Here is a 23133-nt window from a genome sequence, read left to right as displayed (position 1 = left end):
CCAGTGATGCTTGACTTCGGCGATCAGTCCACTACGGGACCACTAACCCAGAAGAAGTATAGGCGGTATGGAGCTTGCAGCGTTCCCTAGTGCAGAAAACACCATCTATATCATACAGCAAAAATGGCCTTTTAGGGTTAAATTCTACGGCTACGGAGACTGTTCTGCTTTTTTTCCTTCCTGAGTTCTTCTTTACACTCAACTCTTCATGATGTTTATTTATTTGTTTTGATGTTCGTTGTGTGTGAGTGTCGATTTGATCTATGTAGGGAATGAACTTTAAGGACGAATTAATAAATTCTAACGACTATTCTTCGATTACCGAATGTTTATTTTTTTCATAATATTAAATTAAATGGCGTCTGCTCTTGTCTCTAGACTTGTTATGTAAGAATATGAGTTTCTTTAATTTTTAGTGTTTCTCTGTACTTAAACGTTACTTTTAAATTTGCATTATTTTTAAATTGCTTGAATTACATTATAGATAAAAAATATTTTATTAATTTCTCGCATTCATTCTTTTGTCTTTAAACTTTTGCTTTCAAAAAATTTAATACGACGTATATTTAATGGTTCGATACATTTCGTCATAGCGTTTCAATCTCTTGAAAAATATTAGTGGTTCAAATATTAATTGTTAAGAGATTATACTATAAGCTTTGTTGTTTACACAATAAGCTTAAACTTTTCTAATTTGATCTTTATATAGGTATTGCGTAATGTTGAGTCTAGCATCGATCGTTTACTTTATACAATAAAAATATCTTGAAGTAATAGAACATAGTTCTCACTAATAAAAAATTTGAAATGTGGGAAGATTTCCCTATCGTGATCTGTGGCAGAATGACTGCCAAGTTTTGGAAACTTTCGGGCATCGGCCAGCAAGAAACTAAAGAAATGAAAAACGTCACAGAAAGGCACCAACTTGAATGGTATAACTCGTAGCCACCTCCTGGGCAAACCTTTAAATGTTTTTTTTAAATTTTTTTTCTCGTTTGTAATAAATTTGGCGATAGTAGTTGGCATATCCCCTTTCAAGTTGGTCTCTTTCTGTGATGTATTTTTAATATTTTCTTCGGAGCTGCTGCATAGAAGTTCCCAAGACTTACCGATTATTTTGATGCAGATCATGATACAAAAATCTTTCAGTTGAGCATTTAGTTAAATTTTTTCTGTATTATCAATTAAATTAAACTGTTTTATTCAAAGTAACTTTTTTTCTCTTTTCAAAGCAAGTAAATGGAGAAAAAAACATTTCTAGTCTGTACATTACGCTTTATTTTAATATTTATAGTTATATCACATTTTTCTAACTGAACTTGTATCTCCACATGTTTGATACTGAATTTCTAAATGTAAAGCTATTTTTCTGGTTGTGTATGATTTAAGTGCAGCTGTACTTGTATAACTGCATTCAGAATTATTATGCATGGCTATAAATGAAGTTTTCACTCTTCATGTGATATTTCAGAAGAAATTATGCAGAGCTCTGACATTAGAAATCTATTAGTCTGCATTTCATGCAATTGAAGCAATTTGATAAACAAGATATTTCGGTACTCAATGAAAACATTTACAATCAGTTGTTCAAACAATCATAATTACTCTTTTATCTTTAACTAATGATTTCTTAGCCAGAGTTCAGCTGTGTAAACTTGCTAAGCTGAGAAAATGTCTTGAATTTCGTTCAACAACATTATTAATTAAGAAAGATATCCTCCTTATAAGTACTAAGGCATATACATAGATAAAAGAAAAGTCAAAGACATAATAAAAAGGTTATATAATGGTAGTATAAGCATAATCAGAATGGTATGTGAATTTTCACTTTTTAAACTTAAAACATATTAATTTATGATTCAGGAATCTCATTTAATAATATTGGTGTTTAATATTAATAATTTAAGTTAGGATAGCAAACAATTTACATAGAGTAAACACAAAATTCATATCTAATGATTCTGATGCTGACATAAACAACTTACTTTGACTGGTAGTATTACACTGCAACCTATAAAAAAAGATGGTTATCTCAGGTCACATTTAAGCCTTGCATGTAACAATAGTGGATTGTGCAGTCTTGTGCTGCCTAATCATGGATTGTTACATTTATAAAAGGAGTTAACTCATTTTATAAATGTCTAAAAAGTTCCATCTAAAGAGGTATGAAATAGGAATCCACTTTATTCATTATGACACTGATGAAGCTGAGTTTCATATCATGATTAGGTTACTAAATTGTTTGGGGTACATGCCAATTTTGGTGATAGCGGAATTTTCATTGAATGACAAGTTTTTTTTTTTTAGTTTCATTACTATCTGAAGTTAAATGATTTGCAAATTATTCATCTTACATACTTAGTTTGATTTAAATCAGTTTGGGAAAAAGTGTTATAAAATGTAAGAAAAAACAGTAAAAAATTAGAATACCATTAAATTTATTTCTTAAACTACTTTAAGTGACCATGCAACGACAAGTGTGGGATGCAAACAAAATATTACATTAAAAAAGTTTTTTTGTTACAGTTGTAGTTGTTCTTATTTAATACTTAACTAAGCAGTTTCAGAATTTTTACAGTAAAATTCAAAGATGTCTTTGATACTATACTATAATTTTTTTAAATTTAAGAGCACGATAAAAAAAATGTGTTAAAAGTTAACTGTTGATTTTTTAGTCAGCTTTTTAGATTTTTTAGTTTGAACTTCTTATAGCTTTTCTGAAAGGCATTGCTTATTAAGTTATATTTTTTTGCCTATGTTGTTTTATAGTTTAATATTTGTCTAATTTATTCTTACAGTTTGGTATTTGGCACACTTTATCCTGCTTATGCATCATATAAAGCTGTGAAGACTAAAAATGTGAAAGAATATGTGAGTACATTTTGTATTATGTTGTCTTGTAAAGTTGTTTCGTAGTAAAAGAGAAAGGTTATTGAAAAGAATATTCAAACTGTGTATCTTCTTCTGCTAATAATGTATGATATTATAATGAAAAGTTGATTTGCAGATTTTTATTTTTTGTTTTGCAAATAGTATCGATTCTATTTTTTTTGTCATGTTTTTATTTTTTGTGAAAAGTTATTTTCTAAGATGCTGTATTTTGTCTTATTTGGATCTAATTATTTTTCTTTTTAAATTTATCATTTTCTGTTTGTTTCATCTATGTCAGTGGTTTCCAACTGGCTGCCCGGGAGCCGCATCCGGCCCTCGAAGCTTTTTCTTGTGGCCCGCGAACTAAAATATATTAGTTGTCATTTTTTTGCGGACAATTTTCGTAAAAAATCTGTATGGGTTTAAAATACTTTTCTCGTTAATAAAAACCTAATTTCTTCGTTTCTGTGAAATTTAACAGACCAACGGTGCAAAAAAAAATTATTTCTCAGGTTTTGTATCCAAGAAAATATTTATTCAAATACAAAAATAATTGTGTATGTTGGTTGCTATTTTTCATTTCATTTTTTTGTATTTCGTGAATATAATTTAGCATATGTGTGTCAGAAATTTTCTGGAAGAAATTCTCCTATTTTACTTTTTGAAACCACTCATTTTGGAAGAAAATATTTACTCACTCACATTTATAAATTTTAAATTTAAAATGTAAATATCCATTCTCTGGTGGTTGCAGCAGACAAACATCAGTTTTGTCATTGAACATTTTGTCTGCAACTATGTAAGTTTGAATACCAACCTTTTTAAAGTTTTATATCTTAACAATTAGATATTTGTTGTACATTAATTGTTTAATACATAGGTGCACATTAAAGTTATTGTAGCCCAAATTTCTTAATATGCATTTAAATATTTTTAAAAATCTACTTCTTATTTTAATTTGTAATTCAATACTTTTGCTTTGTACAACTTGGTAAAAATCTGACAGTAATATTTAACGTTCCTTCAAATATAAAAGAGTCCTACATAAAATTTTAATAAAATTGCGGCCCTCCATTTGATTTGTGTTTTTAATTGTGGCCCTCGGCCTCATTAAGTTGGAAATCCCTGATCTATATTTACAATAATTTGCTTGTCTGAAAAATATTATATTGCAGTAAATTTCATTATTAAATGAACATTTCAATGATAAAATTACTGCAGTAAATAAACATTTGAGGTAGTATTACCTATTTTGCACTTATGCTGTTATATTGTACCATCATTTCAAATTGGATCAGGTATCTTGGTATCTGCTATACATCACTAGTAAAATTTTAATGAGATTACCAGAAAAACATTTTTTTTATAAGCTACTAGATAGCAACAGAGATATATCAGCCATTAAATAAATGTCAGTTGTCAGTGATTCATAGATTTTTGTCAAAATAAAAATTGTTGTTGTTGTTATTGTCTATTTTTCTGTATATTTTGATTTTGGTAAATTTGTGTTTGCTTATAGCATGCATAGAAACTTAAATAATTTATCATTATTTTGTAATACTTTTGATATCTGATTCAATGAAATTGTAGGTCAAATGGATGATGTATTGGATTATATTTGCATTGTTCACTTGTGTAGAGACATTTGCAGACATATTAGTTTCTTTTTGGTAAGTTCTTTTAGCTTTTTTATTTTTATTTTTCAATATTTATGCATATTTTATAAAATATTTAAGCTATTTTACAAATACTTTTCTCTTAAAAAATGCTTAGAAAAAATGTGCTTAGTGACCTTGTTATTTCTGTACGGAATATATTAAGTTTTTTTTTAGTCTAACTTTCACTGGTAACACTTGTATAAAGTAACACTGCTCTCTTTTTTTTCTCTAACATATAATACCCTTTTATAGATTTCTCTAACAACCACAATATTCATTTATTAAGTGTCATTCATTTTTGAAGTTAATAGTTTTTTTTTTTTTTTTTTGATAGTTTATTGGGTGTAGAACTTCTTTTTTTCTAATTTGAACTATTGAGTAAAAATCAATCATTTAAAGGTTTTTAAAATTATTAAATCTTTATGAATTATTTCAAAAAATATATTATATACATATTTAATAAAAATTTTATTTAATTATGTAATTGATAAATGATTCCCATTTGAACAATATATTGATTTATTGCCTCCATGATTTTTCTGTATTGTTCTAGCTAAAGTTCCTAAAAATTTCATGCAACAAATATTATATACTCTGAAAATTATAATCCTTAGACATTATCCTTAGATAATTGGAAGTGTACAGATATAAAGATTACTTTTTAGTCATATAAACGTTTGTTAGTTAATACATAGTATTTAAAAACTTTTAAACAATATTGTATTAAGGGTATAAATTTTAACACTTTTGAGTTATTTTTCTGTGTTGATGTATAGGTAATTTGCAATTGTTTTCTATTTTGTGTATTTTGTAGGCTTCCATTTTATTATGAAATGAAAATCTTATTTGTACTTTGGTTACTATCACCAGCTACAAGAGGCTCAAGTGTTTTGTATAGGCGATTTGTCCATCCTCAGCTCACCAAACGAGAGAAGGTAATGAAATGATTTCAAAATGCAATTGTTGAAAGTTGATATGATTTCAATCGGCTACTTTCATTTTTTATTTTGTCAATCCCCGTATAAATTGTTATTCCCTGTTTAAAATTTTTCAAACAGGGAAAATATCATGTTACTTCTATTTCTTTAAGGGTTAATTTACTGTTCGGCTATTATCGCTATTAGAATTCCTTTCAACTGAAAATGTTTGGTTATCTGTTGTCTTTTAAATAAGAATAATGTCTATAACCTAATAAGAATTGAGAGTTTTATAGTTTTCTAAGTATAATAAGAATTCAAAAAAAATGTTTTTAAAGCACTTTATTTTACCATTTTACATTTTTTTCAGGAAATATATAAGTAGAGAAAACTCGTTCTTTGGACTAATTTTAATTCTTAAATTTTTTTTATACAGAATATCATAATTCAAAATACTTGAATATTTTTAGCGAGAAGCTATGTATATATATATTTCAGTCAATATAATCTTTTTGTATACAAATATCGTCATACACTTCAAAATTTTGGGTTTTAAAGTAAGGAAAATTGGAATATGGTGTTTGAACTATTGAACAATTTTGCACCATTAGATGTTACATCTTGGTAATGCTCATTTTGAGTTTTTGTTTTCTGAATTGTTGATTAATGTTAAATATTCATTAATTTAAAACTAATTTTTAATATAGTTTTCAAGTAGCTGAATAAATCAAATTATTCATTAACATTATAGTAGATAATGTTCTATTGGAATGTTTCAAGTACTTTTTTGTTTTGTCTTTATCCATAGCAGGGTTGCCATAGCAGGGTTGTAGGCGACTAAAATGCAACTATTTTTGGCATGAGGCGACTATGGCAACTTTTTTTTGCCTGAAAAGGCTAAAAAAGCAACTATTTTCAAGAAAAGGAGACTATTGGGAGACTTTTCTGTACTCCTAGAGATGTTTTTTTTTCAAGCATAAATTGGTGAAAAATCTGCGCCCCGCTAGATAGTTCCTGAACACACTGAACTTTTTTTTTCTTAAAAAATAAAAAATTTTAAAAATTTTGATAAGCAAATTTGAGTCTTCACTTTTTAATTCGTTCAATCTGCACAAATTCCATTGTAAGTCTATTTCATTTCTCGATCACCTTTTCAATGATTATTGCTAAAAAATTCTAGATATTTTTTTTTATTTAAAAAAAAAAAAATTCATGAATTTCGAATTTCAGTAATCACTTTTCATATATATATATATATATATATATATATATATATATATATATATATATATATATATATATATATATATATATATATAAACATTTATATGAAAATTATATTTGCCACCAACTTGACTGAATAAATGATGGTATATGACAATTAAGTCATTAACAAAATTTTAGCCATATTTTTGATGAATTTTTGTTCTTATTAGGCAACTATTTTCCTAGTTTTTGGCTACTATTTTCATGCTTTAGGCTACTAAAAGCAACTATTTTGTTCATTTTTTCTGTGGCAACCCTGCATAGGGAAATATATTTAATTGTGCAAACTGGGGTTCGGAAACACCAGTTGCGCATATCTGGGACCTGTCCTAAATACTATAGTAACACTGCTTTAAAGGTAGAAGTACTGTATATCCCAGTGTATAAGTCCACCCCTATGAGATAAAAAATTTCTGGTATGTTGGATGTATAAGCCGTTGAAAAAATCAAATATGAAAATTTAAAATTGACGAGGGAAAAAAAATCCATTGCAGAATGGGATCGGTATGTTGCTAATGTTTTTAATCAGACACTGATGATGTTCTTTACATTTTTGAACTACTCTTGAATAAATTAGCTAAATCTTTCTTATTCTTAATTTCTTTTGTGAATGTAATTTGAAGTATTGTTTCTAAAAAAAAAAAAAACTTTATATGTAATGAAAATATGCTGTGAAAAAAATGTAAAATATTGTATATAGCATATTAAAAATAGTTTTTGAAAAGGGTAAACTGATACAAAGTTAATCATATCTATCTCATTGTTCATAATGCCTCAATATTATTGAATCAAGGAATGTCTGGCTTTATTATTGGTATATAAGTCGATTCTCTGATTAAAATTGTAAGGTTTTAAAAAGTCTACTTATACACCGGTATAAACGCTATATGCTTTTATTTTTTTTTATTTTGTCAGTCTAAGAAGTTATTTTTCTTAATAAGTTGGTATTTCATTGTATAGAAAATTAAGTTTTAATCATTTTCATCCTTACTTCTGTTTTCAAATGTAGATAATATCTTATTACCAAATTAAATTGAATAAAAAATTTACTTAGTAACTGGAAAATCAAAAAAAGGTCTTCATCACATGCCTGGAAAACTTGAATTGGTCACAACATGTTCCGAATACAAACTTTCTTCGCTAAGTGGCATAAATATTTGCATTGGCTTAAGGTACTTACTGTCTAAGGTAAAACACTGTGCCATACATATATTCATATACCTTTAAGAGTAAACCATTCCCATAACAGCCCGTTCTGAGACAATGTCGTGGAGGTCATTGCTCCACAGTTATATATGAAATTGTGATAATGTGGTCAGCATTGCCTACAAGCTGCCTTTACTTTCCAAACAAATGGCCTCTAAATGGGTACCCATAGATCTGAAGCTGAGTAAGCTTTAAGTTGCCTGTGCGGATTGATCCCTTGTTTTTTACTATGACTGTAAAAGACTAGGGATTTAACTTCTGAGGGACTTAACTAAACCTTTAATTTCTGAGTTATCATAGCTTATACATATGTAAACTCCTGTTTGTGAAAATTGCAACACCATGAAGGAATCGTCATAATTGAATGAAATTTAATACACAGTTGAGTGGTAGTAGTACAAATAAATGATTAAACTTTCAAAGCAAACCAACGATAACAAGAGATCGAAATCAGTATTTTGTGTAGCCACCACGCTCCGCAATAAGTGGTGCTACACGACGTGGCAGGGAGTCAAGCAAACTTTGAATGTCTGTCTGAGGAAGAGAAATCCATACTGTTTGCATGCGTACCCAAAGTTCGCCTATAGAAGCAACAGGACGAGGATCACAAGCGAGACGCCGACCAACGAAATCCCACACATGTTCAATCAGCGACATATCCGGGGAATACGCCGGCCAAGGAAGAAGTTGTACCTGTCGCTATGCAAGGAAGGATTGAACAGTCCTAGCAATATGAGGGCAGGCATTGTCCTGTTGAAATACAGCACCTGGCAAGGCTTGAAGGAAGGGAACAGCTTGGGGCTGTAGAACTTCACTGATGTACCGGTTGCTGTTCAGATTACCCACAATTCGTAGCAATTGAGATCTTCCATGATATGCTATGGCACCCCAGACCATAACTCCGGGTGTTCGTCCACTGCGGCGTTCGATAACGCACTCCGGAAGATGACGTTCACCGGCATAGCGTCTGACACGAATGCAGCCATCATGGTACCACAAATTGCAGCGAGATTCGTCAGAAAACACGACACGCTGCCAATCAGCATGCCAGTCCCTATGCTGGCTGGCCCATTGCAGCCGCAGGCGGCGAAGGTTTAGCGTGAGGGGGATCCTGAATAAAGGAGTCTTTGCGCGCAGTCACGCTGCAGCAGATGTCTACGAATTGATAAAGCACACAATGAAACACCTGTAGCTATTGACCACCGTGCTGCCAGTTGTCTAGAGAGAGCCGTGCGGTCCGTTAGCGCAACACCGAACATGTGTCTATCATCGCGAGCTGGCGTGACATTTCAGGGTCCACTCCCGGATTCCCGAGTTGTCCGACACTCGTCCATCCACTGCTTTCAAACGCGCATCACTGTGCTGCTGTTACGCTGCACATGAGCGGCTACTGCATGATGAGATAATCCAGCTTCACGAAGGCCGATGATTCTCCCCTGTTTAAACTCCGTAAGTTGTTGAAATCTCACTCTCTTTCATGGAATAGGCATAAGTAACGACTAAGCTAACGTTTACCGCTAGCAGTTAACCACCGATAACCATACTCGCTTGGCTACAGCCGTCTATTTATTCGTATCCATCCGCCGTTCAGAGGGCGCTGCTCAGCATACGCATGCGCTACAGGTCTGAAATTCTAATCATTTGCATATCATGCTCTAGTTTGTATTTCCTGAAAATTTCAGCTCACTCGCGTAAGTCCTTCATGGTGTTGCAATTTTCACAAACATGAGTTTATATTTTGTATCATACAGTAGTAATGCAAATTCTATTATTTTTTTTGTTTTTATATATTATGCACCTTCATTAAGTAATCTCCTGAATTATATATTTTTTTTGTTTGTTCCATAATTTTTTTTGTCCGACAGGAAATAGATGATTACATTGCCAAAGCTCGTGATCAGGGTTACAACACTGTTTTACAGCTTGGGACCAAAGGACTAAGTTATGCAACTGCTGTTGTTATGCAAACAGCATTAAAGGTATTATTTTTTTTAATTTTCTGATAATTTATTTGTATTTTATATATACATATATATAAAAAATTAAATCCTTTTGAAAAGAAGTAAAAGATCGGGGAAAAGTCCTGTCCCAAATAATAATAAACATAAGTTTAACTGTTCAGGCTTCACGAGGATTATTGAGACAAAATTTAAGGTGAGGTAGGGGACATCTCAAGGATTCAGATTTGCATACCAACTCATGGCCTGAAACATCTTCATTTGCCTCTAGGTGTTATTGTTCACAAGTGTATTTTAATTTTATTTTATAACCGTCGTTGAACAGCCGACCCAATTTCATGGGTTTACGACTACTTACGTTCAACTCCGTAGCCTTGTAATTTTGAACCAATCCGGAAGACAAGGAAACTCCTGGATCAGTACCCCCAGAGGTATTGATTTGTTGTAGGAACATAGAGGACTTTGAGACTCGACAGATTTAACGTGCATCAGTCACCATTTACTACACGGGGAGTCTTCGGCCGGCGAGGATCGAACCCACGACCTCTTGGATATGGGCCCAGTGCCCTACCGACCAGGGTATCCCAGCCTTCACAAGTGTATTGGAGAAAATAGACTTGCATTGCTGCAGTCATTTGAGCTGTCATCACCCGTAAAGGAGTATGCAACCTTTTAGATATATTAAGCTGGCAGATATGCATGCATGATGTACGGAGGCAATGCAGGTCTTTTTCCTTCAATGCTTTTGTAAACAATACCACCTAGCAGTGAACAAAGATGTTTCAGACCCTGGGTTGCTATGCAAATCTGAACCTTTGTGATGTCCCCTACCTCCCCTTGAAATTTGTCCCAATAATCCTGGGAAACCCTGTATACTTTTGCCAAGATTAATATATTAAAATGCAAGGTTTATAGTATATAAGAAAATATGTCAGATTGCATATTGGTTTTTATCAAAATACAATATTTTTTATGCTTGCTGATTGAATTTTTTTTCTTTCTCTTTTTTACTAAATATTGTATTAAAGTATTTGATTTTACTGTTTATTTAATTAAAGGGCATGTAATTATATTACTTTTTCTGCTTTAACTGTGTAGTTAAATTAAATTTGCATTTAACTTTCAAAATTTTTAGTTAGAAATTAGGTTTTTAATTAAATGTTGAATGTAATTTACTCTCTCTGTTAAATTTCTCTAGGCATATTCAAGCCCCGGGCTAAGTATTTGCCAGTTCTCCAAGTGAGATAAAATTGAAATTTCGGCAAAACAAATTACTTTTTGGAGAAAGTATTGGTGAACGTTTATTTTTACCAACAAGAAAAATATAGATTCCCCTCGCTCCTGAAAATTGTGTCAATATGAATTTTTTTTGGTTCAAATCTTGTATTTTTTGTCTGAATATATTAATTTTCGTAAGATATGTCACATAACTAATAAGAATTATATTAAATCCAGATTATCTAAGCAATGAGAGAGATTATTCAAACAATGAAAAAGAAACGTAAAATTCAAATTAACACATTCGATGCCTGGTCACGCAGTATCATGTGAGGAAAATTTTTCATACAGTTTGTATCAATAAAGCTAATTAAATGATAGCTTGATGCATATTATCAACTGACTATATTTTCAGAAAATATGTTTTCTCATGGCAATAACATATTGTTTATTAATATAAACTTATTGTAGAAATTAAAAACTAAAGTGCTTTCTATAACAAGGAAATTTAACTTTGATTTTATCTTTATAGATTGCCACTTTTCAATGATAGATAAAGAGTAACCACCAGCACTTGACTGGCAATGATCGTGTTAACCCCCCCCCCCTCTTAAATTTCGAAAAAATCTTTTAGAGTTGTATAGGAACCTATAAAGCAGTATCAAATGATTCAAACAACTTATCTTCTACAGTGATTCTTTGTTTTCTCAGTGATTACATTGTGGCAGTAAAAAATAAGTGAGGCAGTAAAATTTCTTTTATTAAAAAAATAAGATTTGAATGAAACATTTTATTTAAAATGAAATAAATATGCTTCAAAGATAGTCAAAATCTAAAAGAAACACACCAAATTTTGCTTCAGGTTTGTTCTTATATTATTGCTCCTGTCTGAGAAGTTATAAAAAATTAACCTCAACCTATTCTTATTCATTTTCCTCACAGATGATAAAACATTTACATTTTTTATCGTATATCCCATTCATTGCTCATTTATTTCTCCCTAACTGTAAAATGGCTCTTGATTTGAATTTGCATTTTATAAAATGTTCAATTTATAGTAAATTTGTAATTTGATTTGAAGTTTTCAATGGAAAAAAAATTAATCGTAAAAAAATGCTAAGACTGGCCTTTGGCTAATACTTTTGCTATTTGCCTAATTTACTGGCTAATAATTTCAATTCCTTAGGGCGGGGCCTGCATGTTTTGAATCAAGAATAAACATTTTCACCAATTTAATGTATATAAATCCTTTATATAGAAGTTTTAGCATACTGTTTCTAGGTTTTGGGAAATTATTTTAAGAAGCATATGAATTGAAAAATTATGTTTCATGGAAGAGTTCAACTATATGAAAAGAAATTTCATAAAACTTTATTTTCGAACTTATTTTTTTTATTTGTAGAGCTAGCTGTTGATTTATACATTGCTATTTGTTTTATTATGCTAATTGATTTAATTGTTGTCTTGTAAAATTATTGTAATAATTTATTGTATCAATGCAAATATCTAGTAGTTATGGTAATTAGAAAGTACCTGAAGTTTTTTTTCCAATCAGTTCTAAAAGCTATTAAAACCACAGCAACTAGCGTAGCAGCAACATTTAATATTTAAATAAGGTGTACTGGATTACAGAAATTTGCACATTAACTTATTATATTTATTAGTGTTACATTATAAATTTCAATATTTTCAGAATTACTGTTAAGGCAATTTTGAGAGTACTAACTAACTTACTAACTTTACTTTACTAACTTACATTAAGTGTTTATATAAAAGTATAATGCTAATTTTTGTTAACTGTTTTTTATTATCAATTTTTGTTATTTTCAGGGCCAAGAAACTTTGGTTCAGCATTTGCGAAAGAGTTATAGCATGAGTGATCTTGTTGAAGATGCAAGTGGTGCTTCTCAGCATTTTTCTGCTAGTTCTACTGTCAATAATAATTTAATAGGTATGCACTTTTATGTTTAAATTTCTGTTATTACTATACTGTTACAATTTCTTCAATTTTATCTTATAACATTAGCAATATATTAATATTGTAAATTAAAACTACTTTAAATAATTATTTCAAATGGTTTTAATTTGCAAGTCATGTAATCATACCTGTTACTTCCATTCTTCTACAATTTTTGGCTTTGCTTTCTAAACACATTTAAACTGTTGATTATAATCATAAAGCTGGATTAACTACTGACACAACCAGTCAACCAAAAGAATGTTAACTAAATATTAATATAAAAAAACATTTCAATTTTACTACCATCTATCAACATATTACAATTGTCCTGGAAGCAAAATGGGTAATTTCACATAAATCAAGCAACAAAATCAATATTTTCACAAAAATAATTTTTAAAAAATGTGTGCCTTCACGAATTTGATATCTTTAAATTTTGTTTTAATGACGAGTCTCTTTATGAAAATAACTTGATATGCTAATAACAATGATTATTTGTTGCAGATGAGACTGACAGTGGATCTGATGAACGTAATAAACCATTGCGACATCGCTGGTTATCGGAAGGACTGTTGTCTGAAGAAGAGAAATTATCTAAGGAGCAAACGTGAGTAATACTAATAAAAGTTTTTATTTAAATTATGGTTATCGTATATCTTTTATTTTATTTTATCTGTTATGTTTTTTTTAAAGCATTTTGGAATTTGAAAATCATTCTTACTATAGTAGAACCTACATACAGGGGTTGGACAAAATAATGGAAGCACTTCTATACAAACACATTTTTTGATCTTTCTCAATATATACTGAGAGAATCATTTTATAAATTTAGAAGTGTTTAGTACGATATTCAATTTCTCATACTTATCAATGAAGCGTAAAGCTTTTAGAGGTTTGACAAACCGAAAATAGTGTTTTTAAACACCCTGTGCCAAAAAATGTAGCAATAAATTTGTAACTTGGGACAATGATTTTGGACATAATATGTAATAATTACACAAAATTTTTTAAACTTAGATTAAATATTTATGGACGTTTTTAAAATGTTTTACATTTTTTTTCTTTCTTATTTTTTTTGCTGTAACTTTAGAAATATTCAATAAAATAAAACGAAATTTTTGGAGCAATTAAAAAATAATTGCTTTAAAATTTGAGAAAAAAACTGTTTAAAACTGCTTGTGATATGAGTAATTTAAATAGTTCTTTTATACTGAGCATGCGCAGGAAAAAAAATTTTTTTTTCCTTAATTTTGCAGTGAATTGTATTTGGCAACTAATAAAAAAAAAGTTGGATTTAAAAATTGCAAAATTTATTAAGTTTCAAACTATTTTCTAAGTAGTTTCTTTTACTTTTCAATAGAAAACTCAAAATCGTAAGGGGTTTTCCACAAATTTTATTTTGTACTATTAAACAAGATTTATTAAAAATGACACTGGCATTATTGGGGATCATCCCTTGTAAAAGTATCTTTTCTTTTGCATGTTTCCTTTCCTTATACAATCATATTTCGGTGTATGAACATTTATTGTAAGGTATTATCATTTATTACCCCTTCTAGTTTTGAATTTTATTTAAAAAGTACTAAAACTACTTAGAAAATTGCTTGAAACTTTTAAAATTTTTAAGACATTCAAATCCAATTTTTTTCATTCATGTACAATACGTTTCACTTCAAACTTTTTTTAAAAAGAAATGTTAAATTTTTTCTGTGCATGTGCAGTCTAAGGGAACAACTGTAATTGCTATTATATTGCACAGTTTTCAAAAAAATTTTTCTTCAAAGTTTTCAGCAAAAGTTTTGGAATTTTGAACTGCTCTAAAATTTTTAAAAAATTTTATCGAATATTTTTGAAGTTATAGCAAAAAAAAAAAAAAATAAAATAAAATAAAATTTTTTTTTATAAAAATGTCCATACTTTATAAATATTTAAGTATTCATAAATATTTATTATGAAATTTTGTGCAATTATTGCATATAATAACCAAAGTAATTGTTATAAGTTACAAATTTATTGCTACATTTTTAAGGTGTACATAAGGACATAAGGTGTTCAAAAACACTTTTCCATTTGTACTTTATTGTTGGTCCCTCAAACCTCTAAAAAGCTTTAAACTTCATTGACAAGCATAAGAAATCGCATGATCTAAATGCTTTTGAAGTTTAAAAATGATTCTTTAAGTATTTCTTGAGAAATATGAAATTTTTTTTTTGCATAGAAGTGTTTCCATTATTTTGTCCACTCCTTGCATAACAAGCTCACATTTAATGAGATTCCATATTTAATTAGCAAAATAGAATATTTAGTTTGATCCAAAATTATAAATTTATTGGAATGTGCTTTTTTTATCCAGGATTTTTTAAATATTGTTTCTTAGATTTAATAAGAAAAAAATTTCGGAATCATGGAATAGTGCTAGAAGTAATGGAAAACTATAAAAAACGCATTGTATATTATCAATTATTTACTATTATGAAAGATATTTTGGTTCATAGTTATTGTGAAATATATTTTGGTTTGATTTAGAAATAGTTGTTAATTTTTTACAAACTTATAAAAATTGAATAAATGCAACTTTTAGAGGAAGTGGAAATGCTAGCTAGGCTATACTCTGTTGCAAGTAAAAAAACAAACAATTATTCTTATGGGGTGAGCATGTTTGCGTCCAAGTGCGCGCCAAATGGATGATTTATTCCTTCTGTGATCGTATATTAACTTCGCCAACTCTTAAAATGGCATTGCCAGGCCTTCTTTTTGCTTGCCTTAAGTAGTCTAAAAAAGGCAAATAAAACTTATTATTTTGCTAATAAATTTCAATAAAAATGCTATCTTAAAAATCAACAAATATATGTCTTTCTGTTTGTATTTAAAGAAACTGATGAAAGAATAATAAATATTGTTTTGTGCAGACGATTTTCTTCTGTATCATAACAAAAGTAAAAAAGACTTTATCTTGCATTTGATTTATTAAGGTCATGTCAACAGAAGATGCACCATTTTTAGTAGTTCAATCAAATCCAATTCTCTCGCAACTTCATATAGTTTTTACAAATTCAAGAAAGAATGTTCTCCTTATTTTTTGAAATATGATGCCAAGTCTAGAATTCCAGTAAGACTACAAAACTATAACCTTTTTTTAAATAATTCTATGATATATATAGTAAAACATGGCACAAATTAAATTTCAATATGACAAGTTTATCTTTGAAAAGTTTTTATTGTTGTGAAAGCATATTTATATAATTTAATTACAAGATAAAACAGAACTATATGAAGTCCTTGATGATTACTTAAATCCTATATAGACCAGTACAACTTTAAGCTTGTTGCAAGCTAACTGAAGTTAACTTGCTGCAGGTCAAGGAAAAAAAAATTAAGGAAAACAAACAATAAATAGTGTCAGTTTCTGAAGAAAACTAAATCATAATATCATTCAAGAATTTAATAGGAAACGCTGCATGCTAAAACAGCAAAATACTTTCTAAAAACGCAATATCATTCTAAAGAGCAAAATAATAACAATATTCAAGAACTTAATGTGAACACTATACTGTTTTTGTTTACAAGTTTATCACATTCTTGAGTCATATTTGACATTACTGTTTTTAAAAAGTTGTCCGAATGATCATCAGTTAAGCAGGAGCATGCTTGTTTCTGTTGAGGCTCATAAGTTTTTTTGAAAGCTTAATTGCTTTTTATTTTGATCCTTCTTTGCAGAACTAAGATGTTTTGCAAAAAATGATTTGCAACGGCCTCGGATAGTTGAAGTTATGCCTTATAATATTATTGGTTATGGCTTTTATATTTTAATCCTGACTTTATGGATTTAAAATGACGAAGGACAATTTGATGTAAAATTTTTTTATTCATACTTTTTATAACAAGAATAAAAATATTTAAAAAGGTGTATGGTAAGTTAAGAAATACCAAGCATTTTATAATAAATATTTTTTGTTGAAATATTTAAATGTCTTAGATAGTTTACTGTATAATGAAAGCTAAAAATATTATTAACGTTCTTTAGCTCTCCACAAAGTGGGGTTACCACTAGGCGAAGCATTCGTGCTGTTAGGAGTGTCAGAGGTGCTCAGACTAAGACCAAAGTTCTTTCAAAACAAAATTCTTATGAGGAGGTAAGTAATATTGACTAAATCTTTTCTCCCTTATTTTATTATTTGTTGTATTTCATACTGTAAATGCATTTATTTTAATATGTGACTTATATATTTCTATTTATTAGCCCATTTTTGCGAGAAAATTTTTTTTTTAGATTTCTACATAAAAATAGTTCTCTTTATTGATTAACTTGAGTCAGTAAATAAAGCGGACCATTTTTTAAATGATTTTTGTCGCTTTGAAATTAATTATTTATTTAATACTTTTTCGAAATAAAATTTTTTTTTTTGAGCATGATATTTGGATAGAATTTGTTTATTGTATAAGAAAAAATTCTTTCTAAGTAAATTTAGTTTAGTAGTATTTCTCTGATTCCCTGCCAAGCCTTTCTTGATCTGTTTTGATGAACTTTATCTATTTGATGCAACTGTTCTCCATTTGTTGTTACCAATGTCCCCTCAGCAAAGGATCAAAATTATGATGTCATGTCTGCGGATCATTCTCAAGAATGTTTCCCACAGCTTCGCCAATAGCCCATTGTCCAGCTCTAGTGCAACGTAAATGAAGTACCTGCCTACCTTACTCCTTAAAAACAATATTTTTGTAATTTTGACTTTGATTCACGATAAAGTATTTTAAGATAGTGTTGACGTGCATTTGATTTAAGATAGATGCGACAAAAACACAAATATCGGAAAATTGGTATTTGATTTATGGTATTCCAAGCAGAAAAAAAATTTATTGCTTCAAACCAAAAATTAATTTGAATGCATTATTTTAAAATCCTAACCTGATTATTCATTCTCTCACAAAAGTAATCAAAGTGATGTAACAAATTTTTTTAATTCCTATAATAACCAGTTTTGGGCCGATTTTTAATCACATGTTGCATATCCTTTTTAATCACAAGAGCAATTTAGTATAAACGCATGGGTAAATAGAATTGATATAACACTTATTGAACTATACTGCTATGTACTGTTCAGCCATTTTAATGGAGTAAATTACTATGTTTTTCTTAAAGTGGTGTTACCAGAATTATGAAAGCACATCTCATGAATGGCAGTAACTTGTCTTTAATGCAGCAATCTCATTGGGGTTATTGGAAACTCCTGCAACCTTCTAATTTGTTAATTTTTTACAATATTTTGTGGTTCCTAATTTTGATTTTTTTAGGTTTATAAAGTATATAGAGATTTTAAAAATATATATATTTAAGGGCAGTATTTATGAAACACCCTCTATTTAAGAATGTTTAAGACATATTAAACAAAGTTATTATTTATGTCAAAATTAGTAATAGTTCACTTAAATATTTCCAAATAAATTATTTTTTTTGAAATAATATATTTTAAATTACAAACAATGATATTTTATAAAAAGTTATTTCCTGATAACTATTTGACAGTTTTGTTTCAAATGTAGGATTTTTTTTATTTAAAATTATGTCAATGCAGTTTATCATGCTGTAAAAGTTACTGTACCCTATAATTTAAAATATATTTAATCATTTTAAAATTAAGTATACAGATGTTAATTAATTGTTAATTTTTTTTGTATTAAGTTATCATTAGGTAGTTAAGTTTTTATATTTTGTGCAAAATATTTTTGATTTGCATAGCTAAAAATGGAATAGTGAAGTAGGCAAATTGTAAAAACAATAAAAAATTTAAATTATTGACTTATCTCAGGATTAAACTGTTAAGGCCATTTTTCCAGATTTGTAAATAGATAGTCAAGAGTCTGATTTTTTTTTTAAATAAGGCATAAGCTTGTTCATAGAAAATGCATCAAGTTTTGTTTGTTTTATGGAACATCAATCAATTTTATTTTCTTATCATATTTTTCTAAAAAGTGAGTGAACCTACATGTTTGTCTTAATATTTTTTTTCTTTAAAAAAATCAGGTCTCAAGTTATGCAACACTTCCACGGACAAGCAAATCAAAAACAAGAAGAAAACCATTATGATGTGCTTTGCTCATATATCCTGCTATTGTTTCATGTCACCATTATGCCTTATTCTTTTAGGTTATTTGAAAATGATCTTTCTTTCCTTGCCTTAGTTAAGAATAAGCTTACATATAATATACATGGTAGTTGCAATCTGAATAACAGGGATGAACCCTGGTATTTAATTTTAGTAATAGGTTTTCATGTGTGAAAAACCCCAACCATTAATGCTTTTGTTGAATTTAGAGATTAACCAAAGCTTTTTTCTCTTCTTTTTTAGGAAGAGTTTATAACGACATTGGTATTTTGGTTTAGTTGCAATTTATATATTTATGTAGAGTTTAGTTGAGGATACTAATACTTGGTTGTTAATACTTTCCCATTGTCAAGTTTGTATTCACACTGGGTTGCCTGGTTGTTTTCATGCATTGTTATGAACATTTCCAGCTTGCAATATGCAATGCATTTGTTTATTATTTTTGCTTTTTTTGTGACACATGTTATGTGTTGAAATGAAAATTGTTTTGAAGTGTTTTTATTTTATGTCTTTCATGATTTACTGAAAGTAAAGTTTGATAATCATATTTTAATTTGTCAAATATTGAGATATTTTAGAGCAATTCAACAAGCTGATATCTTAATGTTTAAAAAATGTTTTTTTGATTTATTGTATATATTAAAAATTCATTTGTTTAGTTGTAGAAATTAAATATTTGTTAAACTTATGAATACTACTGCTTATCATAGTATTATTGGTAGTTTGTTTTTCTTTATGTGCAAAATTGTTCCATCTTTTGTCATTTTTTTCATTTTCCTATTCCAAAGGCTCATTGGTATTTAAGATTTAGACAAGTTTTTAAAAATGTCTTAAGTGAGGCCCTTTTGTATGCTGCTGTACTAATTTTAGTGTTTAGTTTTTTTGTTTGATATAGTTTTAATTGGGAGATGTTTTCCTTCAAAACACTTACTATCTGCTCCCTAAAATATAAATGTGATTTACAGTTTTGAAAAACAGTATTTTTATTTTATATCGAATGTGGTATAAGTTTGTGCATAATTTTTTTGTTTATCCTTCCAGTTCCAGTTGTTAAACTGAAACTTTTCTTATAAAATTTTCACCTAAGTTTGAATTTATAATGCAATTGGCCATTTTTGTTGTTTTGTTTTGTTCAGAAGGAAAAGTTTATAGGTGAAATATGCTTGTAGTTAGATAATATCAAATTGAATATTCGTAAAACCTTTTCCAAAATTTTCTTAAATGCTATAACAAATGCTTATTTTAAATTTTATTTATTAATGAATCCTTTTCTTTACAAATTCAATCAGGTTGTGATTGTTTATTTATTTATTGTTATATTTGTTTGACGCTCATATTTGAAAGTTAAGTGGTTGATTTTGCCATATGCCAAGAATTTTTTTTTTTCAAAATTATAATTTCATAATATGATTATGTTTTATTAGACGTAGTTACAAAAAATATTGCCTTTTCTTTCGAGTTTTAAAACTAAATGTTTTGGTAGCTAGTAGAGTAAAAAAAAAAATGTAAGCTGCGAGCTAAAAAAATCACAAATTGCTAGGTGTTCCTTTTATGAATTCACTAGAATCATCGACCAAATAGTTTATCAAATTTATTTTATTTCTTTTATTAATTTGTTCTTTTTTCATTTCAATGATGTGCTAATCATTTACTATTATAAGAGATCTATTTTATTTATTTAAGAGTATGTAGTGTTAAAGAAAAAGCTTTTGTTAGTGGTGTTTAGGCATGCTGTTGATTTTGTGTTTTAACCTTTAACTCTTGATTAATATTAGCCTTGAGCTAAAAGGTCCTACTCAAATAAATAAACTTTAATGTATCTATTTTTATTTACGAATGTATCTATTATATTAATATATATTTTTTGCAAAATTATCCAGCTTCTAGAGAAACCATTTGAACAACTGCTCTTTATATGTTAAATTGAATGTTTTCCTTTTTTGTTTTCGTTTTTTATTCTAGCTGTTCTACATTACTCTTCATATTTTTTTTCTACATTGACTTTAGAAAAAAATAAACCAAATGATGAATTTATTACTTGAATGCATTCACTTTGATTTTTATTGTTGACTATATGAAATTTTTTTTCAAATTCCTCTAGACCATTTTTAGGCTATAGAGTTTAAAATACTTGTTTTTATTTTTACAAGATAATTATTGTTTTACATAATTTGTAAAAGTGATTCTAGGCGGATTTGTATTTTAATGTATCATTTTAATTTTTACCATTCGATGCATTACATCATTTTTTGAAAGCGTGCCAAATGACTCTTTATCCCATTCCATCTTTTCCCCTTCCATTAATTATAATGTTTTTTTTCTATAGTGATCTCTAATTTATTTTTATGAGTTAAGAAATTATAATTTTTAGATATTTTATGCTTGTGTTGTTCTTTTACAATCATTTAAATCATTGCTGAAATTTTATTGATCTTGTGGGTAACAATAATTTATTATTGGTTTAATTTGTTTAATCAATCTTAATTGTTTTAATTAGTTCAAAAATAAGCAAACTGTGATTTTTCTAAGGAGATTTATTTTAAAAATGAGCTATAAATTTAAAACGTTTTCATTAAATAATAATTAACACCGTACTTTTAAAAATTTAAATTGTTTTTGTTGCGAAATTAGTGTTTGATTATACATTCTATTTTTATGTAATAATTAAAATTGATGTATCAAGATTTTTTGAAAATGATGTTTTAGTTTATTAAAAATAGCCAGATTATTTTTTATATTATGCATTTGTTAAATAAATTATGAATGCTTACATTTTGATGTTTGTAACAGCTATTAAAAAAAACATATATGGTGTATATATGTTAAGCACATATATTAACATACATATATTTATTATTTTAGGATATTTATGTTCTTTTTTATTGTTCGTAGTCTATTCAATATTTGGTTTTTTAAATATATATTTGCCATTTTAACTTTTATTTATACTGCATATTCTTTTGAATATGATTAATCATTGAATTGGTGTATCTTTTGATACGTTTATATTGTAATATTTTCATTTGAATTATTTACTTTGTATCCCATTCTTAGATTATTTTCTCTTTTAATTTTCTATTTAATAAGTGCATATAATTTATTTTTCATTCAGCTATTTTAAATTGCTGATATTTATTCTCAACTTTTGTGTGCTTGTACTCAATTTCTGTTCTCAATAGTATACAGTAGTGCAGCCAGAAAAAATGCCCGAGTGGAGTTTTAAAGTTGCAGTTTTAATAACTATGAATTTTCAATATGTCAATTTAAATTGAAATTTTTTTTAAAAATATAAGTACTTAAAATATAATTATTTATTAACATCTATAACTTATAGGTTTTTTTTCTAAAAAAATTAAACATTACTTCTTTAATCATAATATAAATTTAAAGGATTTGTTTAGTTTTTACTAATTGAGTCATTTTTTAAAGTGGTTTAAGTCCATTTTAGTAAAATAAATGATTTAAGGGTATGAAAAATAAATGATATAAATAAGATTATAGATATTTTCTTTTGATATCTATGATTATTCTATGTTGAGATCATTAATTTTTGGAGTATGATTTCTTAATAGGTTCAACCAAATAATTAGCATTCGCTACTACTTCATAAATTGATTCAAATACAGACCCCTAAGTATCATGAAATATGAAAAAAGGATAGACTTATACCACTTTAAAATATTATGGATAAATTCTTATGGTGAAAAATTTAATATTTCAATTGTAAAATTTCACTATCTTGGAAATTTTAATTCTGGTGCATAAGAGATATTAATGTTTTTTTTTTTAAAGAATTTCAATATTGTATGTTTCAATATTGTATGTTTCAATATTGTATGTTTCAATATTGTATATTATTTTATAAACTATAAAATATTACTATGACTATGCTCATCCATTTAATATTTTACATTAGCATAGTTGAATTATCAGTATTTTTGTTTTGTTCATTCAACCCAATAACTATATATTGAT

General features: G+C 28.1%; 1 protein-coding gene across 1 annotated transcript; it reads left to right on the top strand.

The window, feature by feature from the left end:
• The first annotated feature begins 204 nt into the window (after nt 1-204).
• ReepA (Receptor expression enhancing protein A) lies at nt 205-21176 on the top strand. Its single transcript, XM_016065946.4, has 9 exons — nt 205-387; nt 2799-2871; nt 4462-4541; nt 5344-5464; nt 9784-9897; nt 12925-13045; nt 13559-13661; nt 17079-17187; nt 19077-21176. Exons 1-9 carry the CDS (start codon nt 356-358, stop codon nt 19137-19139), a joined length of 816 nt encoding a protein of 271 aa, XP_015921432.1. The 5' UTR covers nt 205-355; the 3' UTR covers nt 19140-21176.
• The last annotated feature ends 1957 nt before the right edge of the window (nt 21177-23133 follow it).

This window comes from Parasteatoda tepidariorum, chromosome 12, assembly GCF_982258835.1.
Source record: "Parasteatoda tepidariorum strain Cologne lab strain chromosome 12, Ptep-v5.0, whole genome shotgun sequence".
Taxonomy (NCBI): domain Eukaryota; kingdom Metazoa; phylum Arthropoda; class Arachnida; order Araneae; family Theridiidae; genus Parasteatoda; species Parasteatoda tepidariorum.
This window is presented reverse-complemented; position numbering and strand designations above follow the sequence as displayed.

What these genes read in the sequence shown, in the direction of transcription:
- ReepA (XM_016065946.4), top strand. Translation starts at nt 356, where the DNA reads ATGGCGTCTGCTCTTGTCTCTAGACTTGTTAT. An exon ending in TGTCAATAATAATTTAATAG is followed by an intron (nt 13,046 to 13,558) that starts GTATGCACTTTT and finishes TATTTGTTGCAG; the next exon opens with ATGAGACTGACAGTGGATCT. An exon ending in AACAAAATTCTTATGAGGAG is followed by an intron (nt 17,188 to 19,076) that starts GTAAGTAATATT and finishes TAAAAAAATCAG; the next exon opens with GTCTCAAGTTATGCAACACT.